Raw genomic sequence first — 27,968 nt, forward strand, 5'->3', positions numbered from 1 at the left:
CCTTTTTTTCTATAGCATGTTCTTTATGCATTGTATTTATATAACCTATTGTTATATGAGGTAGTATTGAAATGTTTTAAGACTGTTAAGAATGTTTTGTAACACGCCATAAAGATGGCAGCACAAGGCTGCACGTACAGTCCGAGGGAGCACCTATATTCATAAGTCAGTGTGCCAAAAGACCTTGTCCTGTGTACATGAAAAGCTGTAACTGGTGCTAATCAGACCTCGCGCATTACCACGTCTGCTATTTCATCATGGCCAGCAAGTTAGAACAAAGAGCGGACATGACGTTAAAATCTGACGTTAGACATCATTCGACAAATTCACAGTGATGCTGCAATAAGTCATTCAAGGTGTTTGAAGTGGCATGCACACTGCAAAAGCAGAAGAACATTACTGGAACATGATGAGAGATCAGGAAGACCTTCAATAAACTCAACCCCCGAAAATGTCAAAACCATTTGGCAACTTGTACATGATGATCGTCTGAGAACAATCCACAACATTGCTGCCATTGTCGGTGTGTTATACGGAATAGTCCAGGCAATCCTTATGTGTGATTTGTGACCCAGGAGCAGCTCCAATAGCGTGCTGTAGATGACCTGTCCTTCATGTCGAGGATCATTACTGGTGATGAAACTTGGGTGTATGGCTACGACACTGAGACGAAGCAGCAGTCTTCATAGTGTGAGACCCCATCATCTCCATGACCGAAAAAGGCAAGGGAGGTCTGCAGCTCAACTGTGTATGCTCATCATTTTTTTTGACATTCACAAAATTGTGCATCGAGAATTTGTCCCCAGGGACCAGACAGTCAATGGTGAACGCAAGTTTTAAGGCTTCTGAGGGAGGATGTATGGTGAAAGCGAACAGATATGTGGACGCGAATCTTGAAACTTTTTGATACCCCTTTGTATACTATAGGAGTGGGAGACGATTTATTGTAAATACATTTAAATGGCTAAATAAATCAAATACACATTTTAACCATATTGGCTTTACTGTTTCATACATTATAATATTTTAGATATTTTATTAGCATGTAAGAAGTTCCTTCATTAGAACTGGGTTGCAAATATGTGGCAGTAATCATATAGACAAATACAACTTATTAGTAATAATAATAATAATAATAATAGACAATTAATGTTTAATTAAAAGCAACTATATTAAAACCCAGTGGTTTTTATTAGATCCGTGTCTCAGAAATGCGTTTAGCTTTTTTCACACGCGCCCACACACACACACACACGCGGTGATGGGCAGAAGCAGTTGAAGGTTTACTTCTGTTCTGATTGGTTGAGAGATGAGCCATGCTGAAGCTGATTGGATGTTGGGGGTCTGAGCTCATGTGAGGGTCTCCAGCTCAACCTCAATGGGAATCGGGCACATCAGGAGGATAAGGACATCATCAGTACCAGACGTGTAGGCTGTGTAGAATTCACTGAAGTAACCGAAACACGACTGGAATTTCCCCCTCACTTCGACCAAACCGAACTGAGCGACATATCTGGGTAAGCAGAAACATGATTTCTACGTGTTGTAGCCTGAGAGCGGTCTGTTCACCATCACAGAGCTGCTGGGTATGAGGATGCTAATCCTCCGGGTTTCACCTTCCTTTAAACCAGACGGAACGTCACGCTTACTAACCGGGGAGTTATACTTAACTGAATATGTGGAGGAATGTGTGGTTATTGTATGGAGGCTACGCTATTTGCATTGCGGAATAGTAGCATTCATTAAATGGAACTGTAAGTGTATAAGCGTGTTACACTGGTTATGAAGCGATGGGTTATACAGCCTACTGTATATAGTAGGGACTGGGAATCACCAGGGATCACCCAATACAATATTATCAAGATACCCATGTGCCGATTCGATTTGTACTGCGATTATACAAATATCACGATTTAAAAAATCTCCCAATGCACTATTATTTTTTTGTTTGTTTTTTAGATTTTGTCACAATTTTATACAAATATAAGAAATAACTAGATGTGCCCGCCAAGCACGGGGAAAACCTGCAAACTTCATGCAGACAGAATTGAGGCGAGACACTTAGCTCACAAAGAGGACACTTGGTGCACATGTCTAAAGGCAATGTCATTTTATTGATTTTTAGTGCTACCAAAGTGACTGGATGTTTCTTTCAGCAGCTGAAGGACAGCCATGGGGGCTCTCAGCCGGCAGCAATTCTTTCAGGAGCTTCCTTTGGGCTGCTTGCTTCCGACTGCCCAACAGGGACTGCTGCAGGTGTGGCAGCTGCTGATCATGTGTTTAGCATGCAGATTGCTGTGGAGAATTGGTAAGCTCAGAATTGATATGACAATTTTCACAGGTAACAGCCTACGTATATCAAGAGGTTGATTCACGATTTGGGATATGTCCTAGTCCTACATCTTTACTAACACAATGTCTAGTTTGCTTACTTTGGCTTTTTTTGTGTCTGAATGCTACATGTCCCCCCCATGTCCTCTCTCTATCCATTGACAGGTCGCCTGCCTGCATACATAAAGCACCTCAGCACGATTGCATGTGGATTTTACACCCTCTACCTGTTCTTTGGGTTGCACATGGTTTGGGTGGTGCTGCTCAGTCTTCTCTGCTACCTCATCCTTTTTCTGTGCCGCCACTCCAGCACTCGAGGCCCTTTCCTCTCTATCACAGTACTCATCTACCTCCTGCTGGGGTACGTGACATAATTATACACAATAGTTAAATTTATCTCCGGTGTAGGTAATGTGCATTTATGCTAAATGATATTTAAATGCTCTGTTTTGTATTTTTAACAGTCTCTACTTTTTAGAGACAACACCATATTTGCGTAGGGTATTTATATATACAGTAATATACAGTCAAGCCCATAAATTCTGAAACAAAGATACATTTTTTGGCATTTGACCTTTGTACACCACCACATTGAATAAACAATGGAACACTGAAGATGTGAGCAAAGGGCAGCACTTTAATCCAAAGTGATTGATAAAAGTTTAGCATTAACCATTCAGAAATAACAGCAAATTGTATACACACACACACACACACACACACACATTTTTGTGGGCCCCTTATAAATAATTGAGCAAATTAATGAAACTACAAACATAAGGATTGCCTTACATGAATGATAATATTTTGCAATCAGTGACTGCCTGAAATCTAAAAGCCATGGACATGACCAAATGCTGAGTTTTGTCCTGCTTTCACTGTTTGTTTTGGGTCATTATTTATCTGCAATATGAAGCAGCACCAATCAGTTTTGCAGCACTTGGCTGAATTTGAGCAGAGAGTAAATCCCCCTACATTTAGAATCCTACTACTTTTATCAGCAGTCAGGTCATCAGTAAACACCAGTGACCCAGTTTCATTGGCACCTGTACACGGTTAGGCCATGACCGTGCCTCCACCTTGTTTGACAGATGATTTGGCATGCTTTGGGTCACGAGCTGTTCCTTTTTTTCTCTATGCTTTTTTCCTCATTTTTTCTCCTACTTCTACCAAAGAATCTAAAAGACTTTTTTGACAAAGTTTAATCTGGCTTTTCTGTTCTTGAGTGTACCAGTGGAATGCACCTTGTTGGGAAACATCTGTTTTTACTTCATATACTGTATATCATAATGACCCAAAAGTATTCCAAGGCAAAGAAATATTCTCCACTGGTGAAGTCAGTTTCCCGCTCACAACTGTATAGTGCATGCTGTTCACTTACTAAAGTCAAGCCCGAAGGCAAAAAGACCCACAAACATGCAGCAGCTGAAGGTAGCTGCAGTAGTGTCTAGTAGTAGTAGAGTCATATTCATGGATTCTAGACCTCAGGCAGTCAATGACTGCAAAGGATTTTCATCCAAGTATTAAAGACAATCCATATGCTTGCGATTATGTTTTTTCTTTGATTATTTATGAGCCCCGAAATTGGGTGTGTGTCCAAAAATTTCTGTAATTCCTGAATGGTTAATGTCACACTTTTGTCAAACCCCTTGAACTAAAGCTGCAAGTCTTGCCTTTGCTCCTATATTGAGTGTTTGATTTTAAATTCCATGTGGTAGTGTACAGAAGCCAAATGCCAAAATATTATCTTTGTTCCAAAGTCTATAAGCCTGGCTGTATGTTGGTCTAAATTTTTTGCATTGACTAGTAAACAGCAGATACATCGCACCCTATATCCACACATTCCGTAGTAAAAATCTACAATGTTTTTCAGAGAGCTTCATATGATGGACACAAACAGCTGGCACAAAATGAGAGGTCAGTTTATAATAGTAATTATTTCATTCAAAATATTTAATAGTATTTTGTGTGATATACACAATTACAAAATTATATCACATAAACAGCTTGAAAGACAGCCTTGAAGCAAACAATAAAAAACTAAAATGTGATGTTGTAATTAAGACTGCCAGCTTTCCAGAACTAAAAATCATGTTATGTCTACTTAGGTTCTCAGATGGTTGTTGCCATGAAAGCAATCTCCCTTGCATTTGACTTGGACAAAGGCACAGTGGAAAAAGTTCCTTCTCCAGTAGAGTTCATGGGCTATATTTACTTTGTGGGCACTGTCATATTTGGGCCCTGGATCAGCTTCAGCAGCTACAGGGAGGCAGTGAATGGCAAAGAGCTTGTAAGTCACTGAATCTCTATAAAAGTCTTTTCTAACAGCTTTAAATCTCTGTATGAATGCTGTTCGTGAAGCTCAAGCCTATCTTCAACAGAGTGTCTCTTGGTTGGTGAAGGTGACCAGTAGCTGGATAAAGAGCCAGTTATGCCTGCTGATCTCTAATTGTGTTGCTCCTTATCTCTTTCCCTACTTCATCCCTGTCTTTGGAGACAAAGTGCTAAAAAAGTGAGTAAACAATCCATCTGCTCCTGGCATTTGAAAACAGAAATAATAAAATAGAATAATAAAAAAAAAAGTGGTTTAATGTCATATATGTCATCATATCCATAATATTTTATATGATTAATTTTTTTTCCATAAAATGTTATGGGGCAGTAAAACATGCGGAGAGTGTGCTTAGCCATTAAATCAAATTTTGTTGCATACTGGTCTAGTGTTTATTTATTTTTTCATCTTATCTAATTATTATTTATGCCCTTCCCTCAGTAAGAAGAGGCGAAAGAACAGGTAATATTTTCTTCCACTACTATATATATATATATATATATATATATATATATATATATATATATATATGCATATTTAATTGTGGACACTACATGATCTGGAACTACGGGTGTTAATTGCACTAATAGATGGAGTATGTGAAGGTGAATTGTAAGAGACAATTTATTACATTGCATAAGGGGGTATTAAATTTATAGCAAACCTGTATCAAATTTAGATGTTTTATTAAGATGTTAAATTCTACAGTGTCTGGCCAAAAACTTGCATACCCTAAAGGTAGTACCTTTAGCCTTGGTTATGGTGCAATTGATTTGGTGGCTAATTCATCTGTGAAAATGATTCTTCATGCTCCCAGAACAACTTTTTTACAGTTTGAATCCTCCTAAAATAAGCCTGAGCCATAAGTAAAAAAAAACCCATTGGTGTGAAAAGCTCATTATTCAGTACATTCAGGTAGTCAGCTGACATCATTTTATTTTATTATTACTCAACAATAAAATTTTATTGCCACATAATGTTGAAGAGCCCAGACCTGACCGACCAAAGCATCCCCAGAACATAACACTGCCTCCAGGGGCTTGTTCGGTGAGCACTGTGCATAATGGAATGCTTCGCCTCAAACACTTTCCTTTTCACTTTGACATGTCCATCACTTCGTAATAGGATCAGTCTGAACTCATTACACCACCTCTTCCAAAATCTAATTTTTGTGCTCTCTAACAAACTGAAGCATTTTGTTTTCTTAAAACACTAAAGCAGGTGGTTTTCTTATGGACACAGTTTTGTAGTCCCAATCCTCAGTTTTGGAAATAATCCTGCATTATTAAATAAAGCTATTTCTGTTTCTCCTGTTGCTTTTTCACAATGCGACTTCAATAAGTGTTTAAGTGATCTCCATTCATGATTTTTGCTGACCACGTTTCTTCCACAAAGTTGACAGTTCAGGGCTATCCTTCCAGATAATGTGTTGAAGGGTTCTCAACCCAGTTCTAGTAATTTCAGCAGTTTCCTTAATTTTTTTGCTTGATGTAGAGCATTAATTTGACTTTTTTGAAGCGGTGAATTTTTTTGCTAGGATCATTTTCAACTGTAAATGTAAAAATGTTTAGCAATGTTCCAAAAGAGACTATTTAATTAATCTTTTCAGACACATTCAGTATTTAGATACAGAAATGGTTGTGAAATTAATTAATCAATTCAATGAACTAAAATTGAATGAATTAATATGCTATTAATTATTCAATTATTTTAATGTTTTAATAATTGTTTCTAATAATTGTTTCTAATAAATTATCTGATTTCCTTTCACTCTGCTACTTTCCAGAGGTTTTATTCCCAGGTAACATTTTTTAAAGTATGATTCAAATTTGTTATCTGTCTCTATTATGACTTAAACATCTCAGTTCTTCATATGGTCCCTTTTTCTTTGCCAGGTTGTTGATGGGCTATGAACACAGCATGGGCTTCCGTTTTAGTAATTATTTCGTAAGCTATTTAAGTGAAACGACAACCACACTGTCAGGTGCAGGCTTCACAGAAGAGAAAGACCATCTCAAGTGGTTTGTACCAATACAGCTTATGCCCATACAAAATACCCCTGCTCCCTGGTTTACCTTAATGCTTTCTAGTTATTATAATTAACCAATATTTCTCTGTGTTACTGATTCAGGGATCTTGCAATGGCTAACCCGATGAATGTTGAGTTTCCCAGGTCAATGTCAGAGGCTGTTATTTCCTGGAACCTGCCCATGTCTCAGTGGCTCAATATTTGTAAGTTTGAGTTAATAGTTTGTGGTGGATTATTTAGGTCATGCCATGTTAAAATGTTGGATATTGTGTGGTAACTTTAGTATGATTTCGTCTGGATATTCAGATGTGTTTAAAAAAGCTCTCAAATTTGGGAAATTTCAAGCCATCCTCATCACTTATACAACCAGCACTTTGCTACATGTAAGTCTCTTTACCATCTTTTGATTATGAAACTACAATAAATCCTTAATACGCTCCCATTATTAAATATCACAAAGTTTGCTAGTAACCTGTTGTTATTTTTAATGTAATACCTGCAGGGCTTAAGCTTTCACATCGCAGCTGTATTATTCACACTTGCCTTTATGACGTATATTGAGTATGGTGAGTATCTACAGTATATTTAACTGTAGTTAAGATGTTTATTTAGAAACTGTAAATTGTTTTGGAATTAGATCGGAAAAACACACTTTATTTTAACTAAGCCTGTATTGTGTGTGTTTGTGTATGATAATAGCATGGAAGTTGTTCACTATTTGACTACCATCATATTTTTTGCAGTGCTGAGGAAAAGACTTTCCATCATCCTTAATGCATGTGTCCTTTCCAAGAGATGTCCATCTGACTGTAAACACCAAAACAAGAAGGTGGGTGAAAGATTTGACATCAAATTACTATTTTACATCAAATTATCAAATTTTGCTCAAAGGAGCAAAATTTAACTTGTAATGTAACTCTAACATTTAAAATGCTTCTGCTGCAGCTTTTTTTTTTGCTATGGCAAACCTGCAGCTACTTCTAAGTGATGGGTTTCGCTGCAAAATCAGATAAATCATTCTGATAGTTTTGAGATTATTTTTTTTTCAACACTTTTGATTACAGGGTAAGGATTAGGGTTAGGGTCTTAAAAGGCAGAAACGGCAAATATAATGTCAGAATTATTTTGTTAACATCAGTGTGATATATTGTATTATTTAGCAAATTACTATAAATCCACCTCTCACACATTTGGATAAATCAGCCCAACGTAAATATACAATAATATGTGGGTTGAGTCCATCCATCCATCCATCTATCCATCTGTCTGCATGGGAGAACATGCAAACTTTACAAACAGATGCAAGATTTGAAGCTAGTAACTAGATTTTAATTGCCCTTTTCTCTTTTTATCTTGAATCTTCTTAAAAAGCCCATTAAACACATTTATTTGTATTTTACACATTTAGTTCACTCACAGTGACTGTCTTTTTACTCACTTCACTAATCATGTGATGGAAGGGAGACAATTGGTTTTTAAAAAAAATTTTTTTTAATGTGTCATGTTTGAAGTCATTCGCTGTCACTTTTTGCTTAAACATGTAAATGTAGGTTCAAATCTTCCAAAGAAGAATATAACATTATAAAAATTATTTTTTGTGTTTAAAGAATATGATTTGCCATTTTGTGGACAGTGTATCCCATCATGTATTTTACACATGAAGTATTTTAGTAATAATATTTTAACCAGTATTTTAGAAAATATTTATGAAACCTGAGTTAGAGGTTGCCTAGACTAGTTGAATAATACACTCCCTAGTCACCATTGAGGGGAGCTGTTGCCCATGATATGTATCCTCATGGTTAGGTAAGTAAAAGTAAATATAATCTTTTGGTCTGAAAATATTACTGGCTAAATGGAGCCAGTTTTACAATTATCTGCATAGTGTGTAAGACTAAACTGGGAAAAGTCATCGTGGAACATTCATATAATTTTTATAGTTAAATAAAGTTGTATGTAGGACTATTTTTAGTCCACAAAAATTTATTCTAAAATATAAATTAATAAATGATTTAAGCCATAGCAATGATGACGGTACAGGATAAAGTAGTTATTAAAAACTATTCAATGGATGAATTAAATGAGTAAATCCAAATTTACACTGCCATTTTAATCACTGTGGCCTTTCTTTAAATCTGATCAGGTCATGAAAGTGTTTTTTTTTCTTGTTTCCACATCCCAATGCTTATCTGTAGTTCGGAATTAATATACTAAAGGTTTTAAATTGTGTAAATCATACCTAAAATTTACAGTACAAACTAAAGTAGTGTTGACTTAGTTGAGTATTTTGTACCTTTTTTATGCCTCTCCATTGAAGCATCATTTACTGTTGTTTCTTAGTATTTAACTGGACTAATTAAATATCCCTAAATACCAACACCCTGATTAGCTTCTGTTATAAAATTATGGAAAGGATTATTAGTCATTCCGATTAATTGCAGCAAAGAAATATTGTCCCAATAATCATAATTATCTCATTGTCCTCAAAACATTCTGGCACAGTGTAGCTTCAATTGCTTGCACTAATAAGCATCTCTTATAATTTCTCTCTTGTTCTCACTAGGCATTTTGGGTTTATTTTATTAATGGAGTATTTAGTGTACTAACAGTGCTGCACCTCACCTACCTGGCCTCAATCTTTGGGTCCAGCACTGATGATATGGACTCAGATGAGGTAACTTTCTTTATTAGCAGAATTTGTAAATGTGCTTTAAATGTTTTAATCATGGGCATAAATTATGGAAATACATACAATACAAACTTTGATCACCTTCATAATTTGATCCACAGGATGGTATGACCAGTCACACTATTCGCAAATGGAGTGAACTCAGCTGGACGAGTCACTGGATGACCTTTGGCCTTTGGGTTGTATACCGCATTATTATGTAAACTCAGACTAAATGATTAGATGGACAGGTAGCAAATAACAAATCTACAGATGATTTATTATTTGCTTCTGCAGTGGTGGAAGACAAGCTCCTTATGACTTCACTGTGAATGCCTCATGCACTGGAGTAATAGAGAACAAAAACTCTATCAAATCTCAACTAAATCTGATTCTTGGGTCTGAATGCTGTGGCACATGAGCAACATGGCACATCATTTCTTTTTTTTTTTTTCCTTTCACATGTAGACAACACAAGGGTGAGCTCCAAGATCTAGAACCTGGCATTATTCATTTTATGTATATGTAATATGATATATTTATCTTTTTATAGTTGTATATAATGCCACACAATTGGATCATGACAACATGATTTTAATCAAAAAACTATTTACTGTGCATTCACTATTTATAAGTGTTCTAATTTAAACTTGCATTGACTTTACACAGTTAAAGCAATTTAAGCATTATGAGCAGTGCTTATTTTTTGGATAAACACTAAAAACACATCCCCAGATGAACATGGAATTGACCTAGCTAGCTTAATATTGCGTAGGGTCAAAGGCAAGGTCTGCTAAAAATCAGTTAACTATTTGTATGTTTAGCTTAGTTTAAAATATCGGTGCAATAATCTGATTCAAGTACCTCACACATTAAAAGTGCAATAATTTACAAATCCAGTCCCAAGCTCAGCAAAAATAATATTCTCTAGATGTATGTGCAAAATGTGTGTATGTACAGGTATTAGGTTTAGTATTTTATGGAAAAAGGCACATATCATACTGTGCTTCACACACAAGTTCAGCAGCCTGTATTTGCCCATTTAAAGAGTATTAGAGGTATTTTTAGTGTGACCATGAGCCAGTGGAGATTCTAGTTGGTATCTCTTTATAATGTGAATTTACTCTGATATTGGACTGTTTACATGATTTAATTAGATATTTAAATATTTAGTCACTGATAAGTAAGTGATGGATTGGCACCCTGTCCACGGTGTACCCTGCCTCGTGCCCTAAGCCTCCTGGGATAGGCTCCAGGTCCCCGCGACCCTGAATACAGGATAAAGAGGTATAGAAGATGAGTGAGTGGTAAGTTATTGTAGATCTTATTATTTGATTTCTTTTCTTCTTCTTGTACTAATATTTTAGTCTTGTGAATTTTAGCACAATCATGCTTTAGTATATTTTACAATAACTTACATTGTTTGTTTGTCTATTCACTTATTTGTATAGCTGCAGTTTGACCTATTATTCTCGTGGTAGGCTAGACGGATCATCTAATTTGTACTGAGATGTGCTAAATGGAGCAATCAGCTCAAATATTTAATCATTTTCCCATTTATATGTGTTTTTATAATCTTTGCTACATTTGGATGTTTTATAATGATGATTTTATCCATCCAGTGTTTATTGGCATTCTTATTTCAAACTTCCTTTTGGTAATAACCAATAAATAAAGAATTTATATTACATAAAAATACTTTGTGTGTGTTTGATTGGAGGAAGAAAAAAAAACGCCTTACCGAATGTCTCCATCATGATATCAGATCACAGCACTACCATGACTGGATCCTTTTTACATCTTTTGTTTTTTTCCCAGGTACTCTGGTTTCCTATTACTGTCTAAAGACATGCAGGTTAGGCTAATTGGCTTTTCCAAGTTGCTTGTAATCTGTGAACGAGGTTACGAATGTTGACCAGAGGTCCTACCACGGTCATACAAATGGGAATAAATACAATGGTAATCACCATTGACCTCCAGAGTCCCTAATTGGACTACAGAGGTTCCAAGATGGCTGGATGGCTGTCATTAACTGAAAAAGGAAGCAGTAAATACTGTAAAATGTCTAATAGAAAAACACAAATCTTCTCTGTTATTTTCTTGACAATTAGATTAAATCATTGAACTGCTGTGATTTTTTTCCCCATTTAGGTAGTTCATTTTCTCTATTTTTTTCCTTTATTATATATTTATTTATTTGTTCGATAGTTTATTCTGTCTATTGTTTTTATTTAATCACATATTCTTTGTTTTATTTTATTTATTTACATGTTATAAGTTTGCTTATACTATATATCTTCTATTTATTTTTTGCTCTGTTAACTGTGGATAGTTAATTGTTTACATTTAGGCATTTTGGCAGATGCTCTTATCCAGAGCGACTTACAGTTTTTTTTTTTTTATCTCATTATACCTCTGAGCAGTTGAGGGTTAAGGGCCTTGCTCAAGGGCCCACAACTTGGTGGTTGTGGGGTTTGAACCTGGGATCTTCCGAACCGTAGTCCAATGCCTTAACCACTGAGCTATTCCTGACCTGTTTAATTCAAGTTTTTACTCCTAAATCTTGTATGTTATACTTTTATTTTTTCAATATTGTGATTGTAATTGTTATTATTATAATAATCATTTTTACACTTAAAATAAATGAGGATAATATACAATTATCAGGAAATTAGGAAAAGTGACTGAAGGTTTTTTATCGCTTTTTTTCCACCTTTTTTGATACACTTTTTTACATGTAGTACTTTGAATGTACGATAGGTGGCAGCAGCGCGTATGAAAGTTCTAGTAACCCTGTTGGGGAACTGTGAAGGAGAAGCTCATTGGGCCATGTGGAACAAGATGGCGTTGTCGTCGCGGTTGTTTTTGTGCAGTCGCTTTGGGCGAACCGCAGGCGCTTTGCTTCTTATTAATAAACAACCGACAGTCCCACTCAACTGCAGGTGTTATGTCGACGTTAGCAAACGGAATCGTGAGTACAGTAAATACGGTTTATCCTGATTTTCCAAAGAATAAATACACAGAGGTCACTAGTGAGCATTCCAGGCATAACAACACTCTGTAACTGATCCCTTTTAAATAAATTCTCTTCTTATTCTTTGCATAACCGACGCCTTTACCTAATGATGTCATTGTCTTGGTTTGGCTTCTGGTAAGCAGTGTTGAAGTTGACGTCTTTGTTAAATAAACAGAACAGAGATTAAATGTGTACCTGTGATAAACAGCACGTCAGACTGACCTAAAAAGGAGACCTGTCATCTCAACACACATGACCGTGCAATCAGGTCATACTGAAGGTCAAGCAAAGCGAGGCAGAACTCATGTATTAGGTGATTCTTATGTATTAGGTGGTCCACACCACCCCTGGAAATCTCTACTACAGTGCTGTGACCTTATTACAAAACTCAAAATGCTTAACATTTTATATCTAGATGATAGATCTCGTTTATACGTTTGGTGTAAACCTCAAATTGTCTGCCCGTCTCTGTTTATCTGTGTCAGATTTGCAGTTCAAACTGGACGAGCGTACAGCCCACAGCAGTCTCGACCTCTTCAAGAAAGACACGGGTGTGATTTACAGAATGCTAGGCTTAGACCCGAGCCATGTCCAGGATTCGCCTCTCCGATTTTGCGACTGGGCTGTCGTGTTTGCTGATAACCACGTTGACTCTGGACGTCACTACTGGGAAGTCACGGTCAAAAAGTCACAAGAGTTTCGCATTGGCGTTGCAGAAGTGGCTATGTCTCGTGATGAGTGCATTGGCACAAACTCGTCCTCATGGGTCTTCTCCTACGTTCACAATAAGTGGTACGCCATGACCACCAACAAGCAGGTGCCTGTGTCGCTGGTGGGGAAGCCGGATCGTGTGGGGCTGCTCTTAGACTATGAAGCTGGCAAGCTCGGTTTAGTAGATCCGCAGGTTGCAAAAGTGGTGCACACGATAAAGACTCATTTCCCATCACCGATCTGTCCAGCCTTTGGACTGTGGGATGGAGAAATTTTAACACACTCTGGGTTGGAGGTGCCATCAGGGCTTAATTAGTGTTTACACATGCCTCCTTCCACCTTTTTTTTTTTTTTTTGGATCAGCCTAGCAATAAGGAAATGTCAGTGTTCCAAGTGAGAAGCCATACCTCATGTTCCTCGAATATTAAGAGTTAACTAACAGTTTAGGTAGTGTAATCTTCAAAAAGAAAAAAAAAACTTGTTAAAAGGAAAATGCTGATGAGCCACAGGACTGAATGGGCATACAAATGATCCATATTTGGCACATCAATAAAAGTAATATGTATCAACATTTATATGCTGTTATATGATGGGTTAAGCAAAGATTTTGCATCTTCCACTGGTTCCAGAAGATATTACAATGTACATAGCATCTCTTTATTCATGCTATGTGTTCAATAAAAGAGACATACATTAATCGCTCCAGTTTCAGTTACTGTACTGAGTAGAAACTTGTGTCCAGGCCTGGTTTGTTTAATCAGAATTAGCTTTTATTTATTTGAGCATTCAGATAGTATAACATCAGTTGGTTTCATGACACTGACTGTATATATCTGGGTACAAACAATGCATAACAACATTACAATACCTTCAAGAATTCACTAAAGGAAGTCAAATGACCGCTTGACTGAGATTCTTAATACCCTACAGTGCATTATATAATAAAAAAAGTGTCTAAGTGTATTCTTGCATATAAGTACAACATTGCTGTATTATTAAATATATACATGAAATATAAACATGTATTTACAAAAAAAGTACAACAACAGTGCTTTAAAAAAACAGTAGTCCTATCTGTAAAGAGTCCATCTCCTTTAAATATGATAGTAATACAGTCCTATTACAGTTTTACGGTAGGAGTTTGAACTATAAAAGGTTTTAGGAGTAACCCTTGGTCAGGCGAGTGGTATAATGCTAGCATTTAAATAAAACTGTAGAGAATATTTACAGGAGCATGCAATTTTACTGACATTTACTGTAAAATGTGCCCACGTTTCAGTAAATAATTATAGTTCCAAAGACGCCAGGGCCACTGTAGTATTTACACTCATTGCATGTAAGTCATGTTAGAACATTTCCTGGTGTCTTATTACATTACTTAGGTTTGTTGACTGACAGAATAGGGAAAAGTGTAAGGATTTCACATAAGCCTTACGAATGTAGCCTAATGCGTTGATTAAGAGTTGTGTTCATCTGAATTGTGTCATCTAATTCGGGAACTTGGCCTGACACTAAACATCACATCAGTATCAACAGCACACCTGTTTAGTGCCCTTTCATCTGGCAGACTCCTACTGGATCATCTTACTGTATTCCTCGAAGGAATGCATTTTCATTAAACAGCGGTGTCATCTATCACACAAACCTGTCCACAGCCTCCATGTTCTCCAGGTCGTCTGCATCCAGTGCTACCTCACCGTGGCCTTGTGTGCTGATCTCCTCCGGCATCAGGGTGTGGGAATAAATGTGCTGATATTCCTTCAACACCTCAGCCACGCTGTCTTTTCCGAACTCTATAGCATCATCCAGGGGTGTGTTTCCCCACCTGAGCAAAAGACACATATAGAAGAAGTGTTTAAGACGTGCATAATAAGATCAGAAAAAAAGTAAGGTATGAATTTTTTACCTGTCCTTGACATGGGGGTTCACTTTGCATGTCCCTGTTAAGAACTTAACAGCTTCCAGATGACCTAAAACACAAAACACAACCAGTCACTGAATGCAGCATTATCCTTGAAAAAAATTTAGATGAGTATATGAAATTTGTTTACCTTCTGCAGCAGCCAAGTGCAGAGCTGACCGAGAATCATAATCCCTCAACTCCATATCCACCGCTGATAAAGCAAACCTGCAAACATTAAATGATAATCATCAAGAGTCGGCAAACAGATTTATTTAACAATGAGATTAAATATATAAAAATGTTTTCAACCTAACCTTTAGCCACCATATTTGTAGTGAAGGGTGAAAGTTTTCAGACCCTTTTAATGCTTTCCACATTTTATGTTTTATGTTGAAATGGATTCAAATTCTTTTTCACTCATTCTACACATAATACTCCACAATGACAAAATAAAAACAGATGTTTGAAGTGTTTTGTTAATATTTAATAAAAAATAAATAAAGACTGAAATATCCCATTTACATACAGTAAGTATTCAGACCCATCACTTACAGTAGTACTTGGCTAAAAGACCTTTGGCAGCAATGACAGCCTTCAAAAGTCACCAATGAAAGTCTTAACTCCTTTCTTTTGGAAGTTTTTTTCTTCATTCTTCTTGATTGAGTTGTTCACAATCAACCAGGTTGGATGGGCACAGCCATTTTCATAGAAATGCTCTATTGGGTTCAGGTCCAGACTGGCTGGGCCGCTCCAGGATTTCCACAGAGTTGCCACTATCGTGTTTTCTTGGTGGTACGCTTCTTGTCGTTGTCTTATTGATTTATGATTCATCGCCCCGGCTTGAGGTCTAAATCATCAAATGCTGCAGTGATGGCTGTCCTTCTGCAAGGCTCTTGTCATCTCCACAAGGAAACTCAGCATCCCCTTCATAATGACTCTTGTGTTCTTGCTCACTTCTCTGACCAAGGCCCTTTATCCTCGATTACTCAGGTTGGCCAGGTGGCCAGATCTGAAAATACTGTTGGTTATTGCAAATCTTTACCATTTGAGAATGATGGAGGCTCTTCTGAACTTTCAATGCTGCAGAAACTTTCTTTTGTCCTTCCCCAGGTCTCTGTCTTGACACAATCCTGTCTCACAGGTCTACAAATAATTCTCTCAACCTCCTAGCCTTGTTTTCACTCTGACATTCACCATGCGACACAGTATATGGGCAGATGTTTGCCTTCCCTCATTATGTCTAATACATTTAATTAAGCACAAGTAAGCACAAGCACTCCAGTCAAGTTGTAGAAGCATCTCAAGGACCACTGATAGGAGTAGGATGCACCAGAGCGTAATTGCGAGTGTCATACAGTGACAATGGGTCTAAATACTTATGTAAATGGGATACTTCAGCCTTTTTTTAAATTAATTAACAAAACACTCCAAACACATGTTTTTACATGGTAATTGGAGAGTTATATGTAGAATGATGAGGGGGCAAAGGATTCGAATCAATTTTAAGGTGAGTGTAAAAGAGTCTGAAAACCTTCTGTTGGCACTGTACCTAAAGGCAGTAGTTCTCAGAGCAGTCAATTAACATTTACTTTTGTAAACCATGTATTGTATGGGATGCGTTTATGGACTCTTTGGTCAATTCTTTGTAAATTAAACATGCAATCTGTATATTTCATACGTTTGGCAATAGGATTGTTCATCCAGATGCCTACAACTTAAGAATAACTTGTGTAAGTATTGCATCATTATTAAAAAAAATAATAAAAAAAAAACTTTTAAAACTATTGTTATAAACTGCCTGGCCAAAAAAGGTTGCCATTTGAGAAGGGTCAAATTATTGGGTTGCACTAAGCAAAAAAAAAAACATACTAAGGAGATATACAATTACTGAAACTAGGTTAAGAACCCTTTAACACATTATTAAAACCTGGAAAGATGGTGCTAAAACGTCAGCTCTGTGGAAGAAATGTGGTTGGAAAAAAAAAAAATCATGAGTAGTGGCCACAGTACAAGGATCTGGATCCATTGTTATGATGAAACTGCTTCAGTAATAAAATAAAGTCAGCTGACTACCTGAATGTACCCAATGACCAGGTTAGCACATCTATGAAGTTTTTCTTCCCTGAAGGAACAGCCATATTCCAATAAAATCGTACAGTGTGTGACGTGGGGCAAGCAGTGTACATACATTTTAAGTAAATTTGTTTTTTTCTCAGGATTGAAAAGACAGTGTTAATTTCATTCTTTCTCTCTTATGCCTACTGTAAGTGTTTTTGGTGGCAGATTGCTAGCAGAGGCTGCAATTCAGAAAATCAATGTAAAGAAACCAGTTTACTTTTCCACCACAGATATTTTTCTTTACCTCCTGAGTGCTGAGACATCTCCACTGTATGCTGCAAACATCAGCTCAATTACAGCCTTGTTCTGTAAAAACACATACAGTACATAAACAAACTATTTAATTCTAACGTTGATCTAGACTGACCACTTCTAGGGCCCATCCCAGGAAGAGTGGGCATGTAGCCTGGATGGGATGTGCCATATTTAAACTATTCTATCAAAATCAAGTATAGCTTATTAGAGTCTTCGAAAGATCATATTTGAGATTGTGAAGGTTGCTTACAGTAGTTTTAATGTGAATGCTGTCAGTGTGTAAAACATAGTAAAAGTAATGAGTATTTAAGACATACAGCTCGGCGAGTCTCACCCGCTCGTGGCCAGACTGTCTGCGAGGATCCAGTTTCTTGGCACAGTGTCTCAGGTTGTCATAATTATGGAAGTTAAAAAGAGAAACCAGCTCCTGATATTAGTAAGACAAACACAGAATACAGTTAAACTGTGTAAAACCTTGTTAGTCAGTAGTGTCACTGGTGTGTGTGTGTGTGTACCTGACAGAAGTGCACGCCTCGTACACTGTTACCCACACGATCAATAGGGGGGGACCAGCACATCACGCCCATGATATTAGGAACTACCAAGAGCACAGCACCAGACACTCCTGACTTAGCTGGCAAGCCCACCTCGTGGAGAGAAATATCAAACCATTAACAAAAAGGTCTTTCAGATGAAAGCCGCAAGGTAAACATTTCACATTTAGAGCATGTTTGTACTCATGTGGGAGACTCACATGGAAAGCAAACTGGCCAGAGAAGTCGTTCATGCCACAGGAGTGCATAAGACAGAGAGTGTTTCTCACAGCCTCTGCACTCAGCACGTGCTCGCCTGTGATTGGACAGATTCCTCCGTTAGCCAGAGTGGCCGCTATGACACTGCCTGACTCGCAGGTAACCTCCATAGAACACAGCTATTAGAAGAGAGGACAAAAAGGCAGACATAATTATATTGCAAAATATTTGTAAAACATAACATTATTACCACTGACATGTAAACTGAGCAACATTTATCACAAATTATACACCAGCAACTTTGTTACAAGATCATGGGCACCCATGGTTTACTCATGCTCGTTGGATCTGAAAGCCAGCCCTTCTAAAAAGTTAATGCTGGCAGCCATAGAAAGATACTACAGCACTCAGGTCATGGGGCCTGTCTGCAAAGAGCCCAATGCTGCCAATCTAAATTTCCAAAATACCAATCTGACCTAGCACTTGACCCATGAAGACCACCGAAAATCGTCTTCCAATATTCTGCTGTTAGACCCCAGGTCCTGTGGAGCCTTACCCAAGGGGCCATAGGCCTCCCCGGGGCACAAGGGGAACCCAAAACCTAGTTGGTTTTAATGTTAATGTTTTTGGTTTATAGGTATATGTCAGTATATTTGTTCATTGTTTTTATATAAGAGTTTGCATCTTCTCCCCGTTCTTGGTGGGTTTCCTTCGGTTACTCCAGTTTCCTCCCACGGTCCAAAGCTATGCAGGTTAGGCTAATTGGCGTTCCTAAATTGCCAGTAGTGTGAGAATGGGTGTGTGAGTGTGTGTGCCCATAGTGTGAGAATGTGTGTCCAGGGTGTACCCTGCCTTGTACCCTGAATACAGGATAAAGTAGTATAGAAGATGAGTGAGTGAGTGAGTGTGTTCTTATATATCCTTCATATAAAAATGTTTCTTTACCTGAAAGTAGAAATCCAGAGCTGATACCATGTCTGAACTATTAGGGAAACACTATAGAGCACAAACAAACAAAAAAGGAAAAGAAAGTCAGTAGGAAGAAAATCTAAGCTTTTATGTACACACTTACATATTTGATCGAATCTTTAACTACCACATCAGTACGGTATGTCAATTACCATAAACAAGAATTATAACACATTTTTTCTTATCCTAAAAACAAACAGAAAACCTGTGTTGTGACAACACTGCAGAGCTCTATTATGCTCTCCCTAGGTCTAAATGGGTTTACTCCGGGTTCTCCACTTACCTTCCATCTCTTAAAAACAAGTATAATAAATTGACCATGCTAAAATTGCCTGTAGGTGTGAGAACGTGTGAATGTTGTGTGTTCAGTGTGCTCTGAAATGCACTGCTCTCCCTCTGAAGTGTATTTCTGCCTCATACCAGATTTCCTGATGCAGTGCTACCTTGACTAGGATAAAGTGGTTCCTTGTGACGACTAAATGAAAGTATTGCCTAAATGTCGGAATGCTGGATAAAAATACATACACACAGCTTTGCCAAGACATACTCACATGTCTGTCTTATAGTACAACCTTTATTATTAGAGGTTCAACTAGCTGACTAATGGTCAATTTAAGTTAGCAAATTGAAATTCAGGTTTCTGAAATGTGTCCTTCATCATTCATGGTAATTGTACATAAGGTACAGATTGTGGTGAATAAAGATTAGGTTACAAAAATAAACTTATATGTATATATTAAAAAAACTAACTTTTTTCTCCTTCAAATAATAACCGATTGCAAAGTTTCTATCACCCGTCTCTTTTTCTGACTGAAACCTATGGGTAAAAATCATTATAATTAATTGACTGTTTATGAAATCACACTTGTGTGCAGTGCTAAAAATTCAATGCATGTTTATGACTAAGCATAAACAGATAATTCTTTAAAAGTTAATAAGGTGACTTACGTAGAATTACTGAAACCCACATATTCACCACCAGCCATTCTCTTCATATAATCCATCATCTGTGGGATAAATGATGATAAATAATCAATGATAAATTGCTATTCTATATGAAGTGCTAAAAAAGTTTAAAATATTTGACTTACATAATCGAATTTCTCAGCCTTCTTGTACCCAGGCTAAAGAGAAAGACAGAAAAAAAACTATATTGTAATGTTTAATAAAATAAAATAAAAACTTCATTGTAATATGAACAGAAAATATGTATGTAATAGGAATAATATGCTTTCAGCCAAGCAAAAAATCACACACTAATATTTCATTGGACCTTTAGCTTTGATTACGAAGCGCAGTGTGGTGGCTAAATCATGTGCGAAAATGTGCAGAACCACTCTCTCATAAACATGGATGAAAAAAATCCATTAATGCTCTAATCTAGTCATTTATTAAATTCAGATTCCAATCACTTTAATGTTTTCTTTGTTTTCTTTTTAATGCAAGTCAATAACCTGAGCCTTCTGAAATGGCATTTTTTGGGGAGAGCTTTGTAAAATAATAATAGAAAAAATGCAAATGATATTGCAAATAAAGCAGCAGTGACTCGATAGTTAATGGTATGATTGCGCATAAAGTAAAAAAGCAGAACTTTCAGGTAACACTTACCACATTTTGCATAAAAATTGGTCCATGTATTTGAGATGGATTCATTTTTATGCAAAAAGTGTTTAACTTGTGGAATCTACAGTAGCACTGGGATCTTATCCCAAGTTTTTTTTTATTCTGCCACATGCTTAATGTGCAAGATAACAGTTGGACACAGGGTGGCAGTGTGCACATGTATTCCTAGATTACTAGGCTGAAGGAGGTCTTTAAAGAAACATTATCACCTTTGCCACCACAACTCATCATAAATCAGCCAAGCCGTCAGAGGCCATCAGTGCTTTCTGGTAATTGGCTGGAGACACTACAGGACACTCTTTCTGTGTGTCAGCTGTTGCAACACAGCACTTTGCTGATCTGTTTTTGCTCTTTATAGTTAGGCTATAAAACCGAGGTTAAGATTCAGTCTTCCATGAAGTGGAGTGGGGGATGACATGTACTGTACTCTAGTGAAAGGTTAGAGCGGTGCAGGTTAATGTCTCTGCCTTAAAAATACACTCACATTTCTGCTGCAGTTCTCTCTTCTAAACCTTTTTAGGCAGTTCAATTTGGATATCGTCAGATAGTTCACTTTGGATACCAACATTCATCAAAGTAGGTCAACATCACGTGTGAAACAGCCACTCTCTTCTCTCGCTCTAAACCTTAGCAGCTGTTCTACAACACATCCCCTCTGACACACCTCTTACAACCCCCAGTAACTAACGCTTATTATAGCATGGGGTGAGTCAACCTTATGGTAAACCCACACCTCATCAGCTGTTCTGAGTATGTAAACAAAAAGTTCCACAACACTTAACTGTGTCACTGGATTGTCCTAGTGAAAATCCGCATTAGTGCTGCAGCTGGAGTTAAATGTATACATGAGGTATTGTAAAGTGGAATGTTCATACCTTTAGAAGAGACATGGTCACTATGGCCCCTGCATTAACCATTGGGTTATGAGGCTTTTCTAAAAAAAAAAAAAATTGCTTTTCATCACTGGATTTTTTTTTTTTTTTGCATAGGTAAAACCGGTATAAAAATATATTTTTTTTCATGTCATATCATTCATTCTCACCGTCTTCATTTAGATTTAATGTGTTAAATTTAACACCACTGGGCTCTTTTCCCACATATTTATGCACATGCTCTGTCCCGAATTCATGGACAGCCAGAGCATACTCGAGGGGCTTTATACATGACTGCAAACAGAATGCTTCTCTTGTATCTCCTACAGAATGCCTACAGAGAGAGAGAGAGAGAGAGAGAGAGAAAGAGCGAATGAAGGTCTAAACCAGACACGGAAGCAATTCTGTTGAGTGCATTTTAGACATTTTCTCACCTCTGACCATCGACAGTGCACAAAGACACACCCCAAAGATCATGTCTAAATTTAGCAAGCTGAGGAATGTAGTTGGCTACCTGCACATACAAAGACATGACAAGGTTACTAAAGTACAGTAGGTAGGTACTGTAGTAGTTACTTTGTGTGAGTGTGTGTAGAGCTCACTTGGCCTCCTTGCTCGGTTTGTACATTATAGTACAGCTGGTTAATATTCGACGCAAATGTCAGGAAATCTGGGATGATAAATTTTCTCTGGAAGGCTTGAGTGAGCAAAACAATATTACTGCCAGCACATCTACAACAAGATACATAAATGTTACATATTTAAATTGCTGACAGACAGAAGATGTTATTGTGGTTAAAACTTTTTTCACATTATCAAAAATATTCACTGACAGCTTAAAATGTTAATTAATTATTCATTTATTCATTTTAAAGCATATTAAAAGTAACTACTCTTTAGTAATTAGTTATTTAGTTTCTAATTTAAAGGCATAAAGAAAAATATGTACAGATTTAAAATGAATGACCGGGTCTTGTAAACTTAAGAGGAAAGGGGGAAAACTTATTGAAAAGTCCATGTGCTAGACAGTGCTGGGGACAATGATAAAGGCACAGAACAAGCATCTTGTTAGGTTAACATAGTGACACACAACAGGTGACACAAAGTTTGCTGCGACATATGTTTACTTATAACAAACATGATGTACTCATTACTCTTTACACAGGTCACATGATGCATTAAATTGATCTGTTACATGCATCTGCCTGTATGTTTTCTGTATGCTTATATGATATATACATAATACTCTAATACTAAACATTACGCTATTAAATTACAGATCTTTCAAGCTGTGTATTGTGCACATCCAAAACACACAATTAATTAAACACTTATTATTCCATTTTTGTCTAGATGTAATATTATGAAATAAAAACTCAATTTTTAATCTATTAACCCTTTTCTTTGGAGGTCTAAGTGAAATATATTGTGTTTATAAAAACAAAAATAACAGAATTAGCCTACTTTTAGAGGTGGATATTTATGCAGTATCCCTAATGATTTAGCCAGTATTAACACTATTAAATAGGATAACACTAAATTAACACATTAATATAAATCTAAAATTAATTCTATAGTAATTCTATTTTACAATGTTCTGTAAAAACAAATTGTTCAAATTTTTTACATTATTTTGTGGTAGAATGCTTCACATGATATAAAAAATACAAAATACCCCTGATCTGTGGGAATAGAAAAAAAGTTTTTTTTAAATTAATAGTATATGTTCTAAACACAGTACAAATAATATAAGTTCCTGTTGATGTGTTTTATATACTTGTAAAAAGTAAAAAAAATTGTCAGGATTATTTTTGTGCTATGCTGGTTAATTGATTTCTTTGGAAAATAAAAATCCTTCCAAATTCCATATGAGCTAGGTACAGTCGTATACTGTATGTACACACGCTTACTTCTTGAAGAGCGCTTGGTCCATCATTGCTTTCCCAGTAGACTCATGCACTGCATGATGGAGCTGCTGCATGCAGCCCCTCAGCCGAGGGTCAGAAGTCAATAATCCTGTGCTCTCCAATTCCTGAGGGACAGAACCACACAAAGCCCACTCGTGATAAACAACAAATGTAATATATTAAACTATTTTGTAACATGCAAAATAGAGAATCCAGTTATCATTAAGATGGCTGTTACTGAGGGTTAAATAGTAGCTTGGATTTCTAAATGATTAAAATGTGCCACAAACCTTTTGTGAATTAAAGCACTACTGTTCAAGTGTAACAGCATTTGCATTCTTAGTAGTCAGTTCATTATTGTTAGTGATTAGTAATTGTGTACATTTAATAAATGCAGGGTTATGATGTCAGTAAATGTATCGGATTTATTAATTTTAGAGTAAAAAGCTTTTGAAAATGAACAGGGAAAAGATGAAAAGAAGGATAGCCTATTTAAAGGACTACATCACTTCAATTATGAAGGCATCTACAGTATTTGTTACAGTATATTCACACACACTGGGTCCTATATAGACCTAATTATTGCCTTATATAAAAAAATATTACAACATCCAAAAACTTGGTTGGTAATGATTGTGAAATTGGTAGAAGGGTTTGTGATACAGCCTCCTAAATTTATACTGTAAATGGCGTTGGGTAAAAGTGTCTGCCAAGTGAACATGTTTTTCTGTCATTGACTAATAATCTACCAAAAAAATATTAAATATATATAGTATTACCTTGAAAGTATTTTAATACATACAATAAGTAGTCTTTATAATAATTTCTAAGAATGTTCTAATAAAAACTTTAGATTTTAGACATGAAATGACACAAACACAGGGTTACACATACAAACACAGGGTTTGTCTATAATAATTTATTTGTTTGTATAATTATCTTAAAAATAGTTTTCAGTTTCTCTATGAATCATAATGTATACCATGTTAACATTTTGTCTCAATAGTAATAGCCAGTATTTACAAATGTGTATAGATAGACAGATAGATAGATAGATAGATAGATAGATAGATAGATAGATAGATAGAAAAACAATATCCTCATTTCTCATCATCAGTCCCACTACAAATACTAGAGTGACTTACACTGATGAAACGTTCCACTGAGATTCTCTCCTCTCCCTGACTAATTGTGTAAAAAAGAAGATCCTCCAGGCCAGACCCTGCACACGCACTAAACAAATCAAATGACAACAGTTGTGAAAACCAATCACCATTATATGACATGATAGTTGTTTATAACAGATTTCTTTACATTTTTAAGGAGGACAGGAGGAATTGAAAAACAGGAGAAAAGCTTTTTCCCCATAAAAATTAACTAACAGTGTTGTTGGCCAGAGAAATGCCAAGCAATATTGCACAAACGCAACAGACAAATAAGTTGTGGAATGCCACACATGGATAAAGAGTACAACTTCAAAAGTATGTACTCTGAGGATGTACAGTACAAGCTGTACAAGATGTATTAGACAATATTTATGTCTTAATCAAAAATGTTTTATTTAGAAGTGTATCTTAACATGGCGACACGATGACTTCAGTGGTTAGCACTAACGCCCTGCACCTTTAGGGACAAGGGTTCAATTCCCCCCTTGGATTTGCATTCATGTAGTTTGGATGTTGTGCCTGTTCTTGCCAGAACATCCAGTCCAAAGACTTGTAGATTAGGTTAATTGGTGTTCCCAAAAAAACTGATGTAGTGTGTGAATGATTGTGTGTGTACCCTGCGATGGATTGACACCCCATTCAGGGTGTACCCTGCCTAAGTCTCCTGGAATAGGGTCCAGGCACCCCACGACTCTGTATACAGGATAAAACGGTATAGACGATGAGTCAGTAAGTAATATCTTAACACACATTATTTTCTGTTTTTATTATTATTATTATTATTATTATTATTATTATTATTAATAATAATAATAATAATAATAATAATAATAAGTGTGATCATGAATGACTTGGAAATCTGACGAAGGTCTTGCTGCTATAAATAAGATTTTTGCACTTAAAAGTAGATTATGATTAACTGTCTATTAATACAACTAATTGCATGAGCCATGATCAGCCCATACAACAACTTCTGAAACAGTATACTGTTCCCTGTATACTACAGCACTATATAACATGTATGTCTACACCACGCTGGATCTGTGATGGCCTCTTGTTTGATAATACCATAAAGCTTACTCCATATGACATACCTGTCCATCTCAGTCTCCGTGTCCAGGATCACGTGCTGATGACGTGGATGGTGTGAAACTGCTGCACTCGTGTGCATCAGCTGATTTAGATTTCTTCGAAACAAATGTCCATTTCCGCTGGCCAAATTTCCGGCTTGTCTAATGAGCGAAACGCCAGCGCTAATTGCTCCTAATTGCTTTAGACAGAGCATTATCAGTCTCAGGAAGTTGACAAACACCAAGAAGAACCTAGTATAATAAATATATTATTTTACAGTAATATATAATTTTTTCCCCCTTCTCTGTAAGTATCCACAGGTTGCTTTTGTTTTCTAGCACTTTCCAGGCCCCGAGCAGTCATGCAATGTTGTCAACTGTAAGCTGCAGCTCAGAAGTAGATCTAGGCACATGTGACTTTATACTATTAGTGGAGCTGGAAGTCCTCAGGGAGGAGGTGGCAGTGCCACTGTTGTTGGGCCAATGACCAAGAGCGTGGAGACCTGATCTAATCCCAAACTAGGCAATGGTGATGATTCACTCTCTCTTGGAAAGTTATCAGTGAAGTGTTGCATTGAGGTTGCGTGACGAATGGTGTAAGAGAAACCAGGGAAAGAGAGACTGAGCAAGCCTAATTACATAGCATTTAAAGAATAATGATAATAATAATAATTTACAATGATCTCTCAAATATTAATTCATAAAAATATAAAAATAATAATGCACTGTAATTATCTAGAAAGTTGTATTAGTCTTAAATACTACTTTACTGACTTTAATGGAAAGTTCTAGAACTTTGGAAATGTTATGCAAATTTAGAATTTACCCATTTTGTTGACCGTTCCAGATAAATTTTTCGGAAAATGTACAAAATTCTTTCCATTACCGATAGTAGTATAAATACACAGGCCTTGAGACCATCAGTTAGTTTAGTTCTAGCTACATAAATGGAAACATTTCTGCATTTTCATAAAATGGCATCAAGTAGCTGCGAGTGTCCGGCAGATGCAGCTTAGAAAAAGGTTGCACTAATCTTTTACACCTGAGTCATGAGAGAAAGCATTTTAAAAAAATAAAACTGTACTTTATTTTCTTTTGCAGAGGGAAAAAGAGAGCCATCAAAGTCACTATCCCAAAAATTTGGCGGGAACCCACTGACTACTCAAGCAAGTGCTATTTCTGCATGGTAGACCCTTCCAAGAATGCAACTGCTATCATGTATCCAGACCTCAAGCAGTGGAATGTGCATACATACATATAATAAAGTATACTGTATACACATTCCCAGGTGAAAGTCGCAGCATATGGCTAATACTATACGAACTACAGACTATTATACCCAAATGTGGGCTTTCCCCAAACTGATGCCACAACATGAGAAGCATGGACCTGTGCAGGATGTCATTTTATGGCAGGATTACGGGCACAAACCTAAACCTGTTCCAGCATGACAGTGAACCGATGGGATAAAGAGGAACACAAACTACATGTCAAGCCACCTTACCCGACATCACTGCTTGACCTGATTGATCTGAACAGAGCCCTGACCTTAAAACCACTGAACACTTTTGGGATAAATTGCTATGTTGACCGCACACCAGACATCATTTCCTGACATCAATGAATGATCTGTCTAATGCTCTTGTATCTAAAGGGGGAATGCCCCCACCCCACCGTCACATGCCAAAATCTATGGGAAAGCTTTAACAGCAAAATGGATTTTTTTTTTTAAATATTGCAAACATGAGACAAAATATGGAGTCCACAAACTTTTGCCTGTATTGAATACCACTGCACTCTGAAAATGCAATTCACTCATTATGATTTATTTGAAGTGGAGTTTTCTGGGGAATGATGGCACGACATCTTAAATGAAAGAAAACCTCAAATATTAGAAATTATTTTCGTAATACTTTTCCTGATTAACACAGGGTGGAAATTATACATACAAAGTCAAGAAAATACATACAGAACATTTAATATTTGATTGAATGTGCCCATGGGAAATTTGGTTAATTGACATTAGCGGATGTTTTTGGTAGCAATCAACATTAAATATGTATGTTGTACCTAGCAACAACCAAAGCATAGTGTGATACGTTTTATTTCTGAAAGCGTACAAGTAGAGAGAACCTGGTTTACACTTGATTACATCACAAACATCGATCACACTGTTGTGTTGTTGACCCACTAGTGGCGTAGCTGAGACTATTTGCAATGATGCAATATTCATTGATAGGCATCTG

The 27,968-nt window shown here is 36.6% G+C and overlaps 3 protein-coding genes across 4 annotated transcripts; 2 read left to right on the forward strand and 1 right to left on the reverse strand.

The window, feature by feature from the left end:
* The first annotated feature begins 1,416 nt into the window (after positions 1 to 1,416).
* porcn (porcupine O-acyltransferase) lies at positions 1,417 to 10,981 on the forward strand. Of its 2 annotated transcripts, none has more exons than XM_053504391.1 (15): positions 1,417 to 1,517; positions 2,157 to 2,308; positions 2,497 to 2,692; positions 4,205 to 4,248; positions 4,440 to 4,621; positions 4,713 to 4,843; positions 5,105 to 5,125; positions 6,450 to 6,464; positions 6,559 to 6,684; positions 6,795 to 6,895; positions 6,999 to 7,075; positions 7,195 to 7,258; positions 7,436 to 7,521; positions 9,256 to 9,366; positions 9,483 to 10,981. In XM_053504391.1, the coding sequence occupies exons 2-15, from the start codon at positions 2,173 to 2,175 to the stop codon at positions 9,582 to 9,584; spliced, it is 1,392 nt and encodes a 463-aa protein (XP_053360366.1). In that variant the 5' UTR covers positions 1,417 to 1,517; positions 2,157 to 2,172; the 3' UTR covers positions 9,585 to 10,981. The 2 variants fall into 2 exon arrangements, with proteins under 2 accessions (XP_053360366.1, XP_053360367.1); XM_053504392.1 differs by having other exon boundaries at positions 2,160 to 2,308.
* Positions 10,982 to 12,158: 1,177 nt separating this feature from the next.
* spryd4 (SPRY domain containing 4) lies at positions 12,159 to 13,786 on the forward strand. Its single transcript, XM_053504769.1, has 2 exons — positions 12,159 to 12,331; positions 12,862 to 13,786. The coding sequence occupies exons 1-2, from the start codon at positions 12,190 to 12,192 to the stop codon at positions 13,401 to 13,403; spliced, it is 684 nt and encodes a 227-aa protein (XP_053360744.1). The 5' UTR covers positions 12,159 to 12,189; the 3' UTR covers positions 13,404 to 13,786.
* Positions 13,787 to 13,835: 49 nt separating this feature from the next.
* gls2a (glutaminase 2a (liver, mitochondrial)) lies at positions 13,836 to 26,114 on the reverse strand. Its single transcript, XM_053504768.1, has 18 exons — positions 25,747 to 26,114; positions 24,632 to 24,719; positions 23,490 to 23,611; positions 22,182 to 22,311; positions 22,014 to 22,093; positions 21,750 to 21,913; positions 21,583 to 21,641; positions 20,176 to 20,208; positions 20,033 to 20,091; positions 19,835 to 19,901; positions 19,061 to 19,111; positions 18,118 to 18,294; positions 17,879 to 18,010; positions 17,698 to 17,790; positions 17,353 to 17,414; positions 15,139 to 15,215; positions 14,994 to 15,057; positions 13,836 to 14,912 (listed from the first exon to the last, which is right to left on the reverse strand). The coding sequence occupies exons 1-18, from the start codon at positions 25,935 to 25,937 to the stop codon at positions 14,723 to 14,725; spliced, it is 1,839 nt and encodes a 612-aa protein (XP_053360743.1). The 5' UTR covers positions 25,938 to 26,114; the 3' UTR covers positions 13,836 to 14,722.
* Between the last annotated feature and the right edge of the window lie 1,854 nt (positions 26,115 to 27,968).

Source organism: Clarias gariepinus, chromosome 9 (genome assembly GCF_024256425.1).
Source record: "Clarias gariepinus isolate MV-2021 ecotype Netherlands chromosome 9, CGAR_prim_01v2, whole genome shotgun sequence".
NCBI classification, from domain to species: Eukaryota; Metazoa; Chordata; class Actinopteri; order Siluriformes; family Clariidae; genus Clarias; species Clarias gariepinus.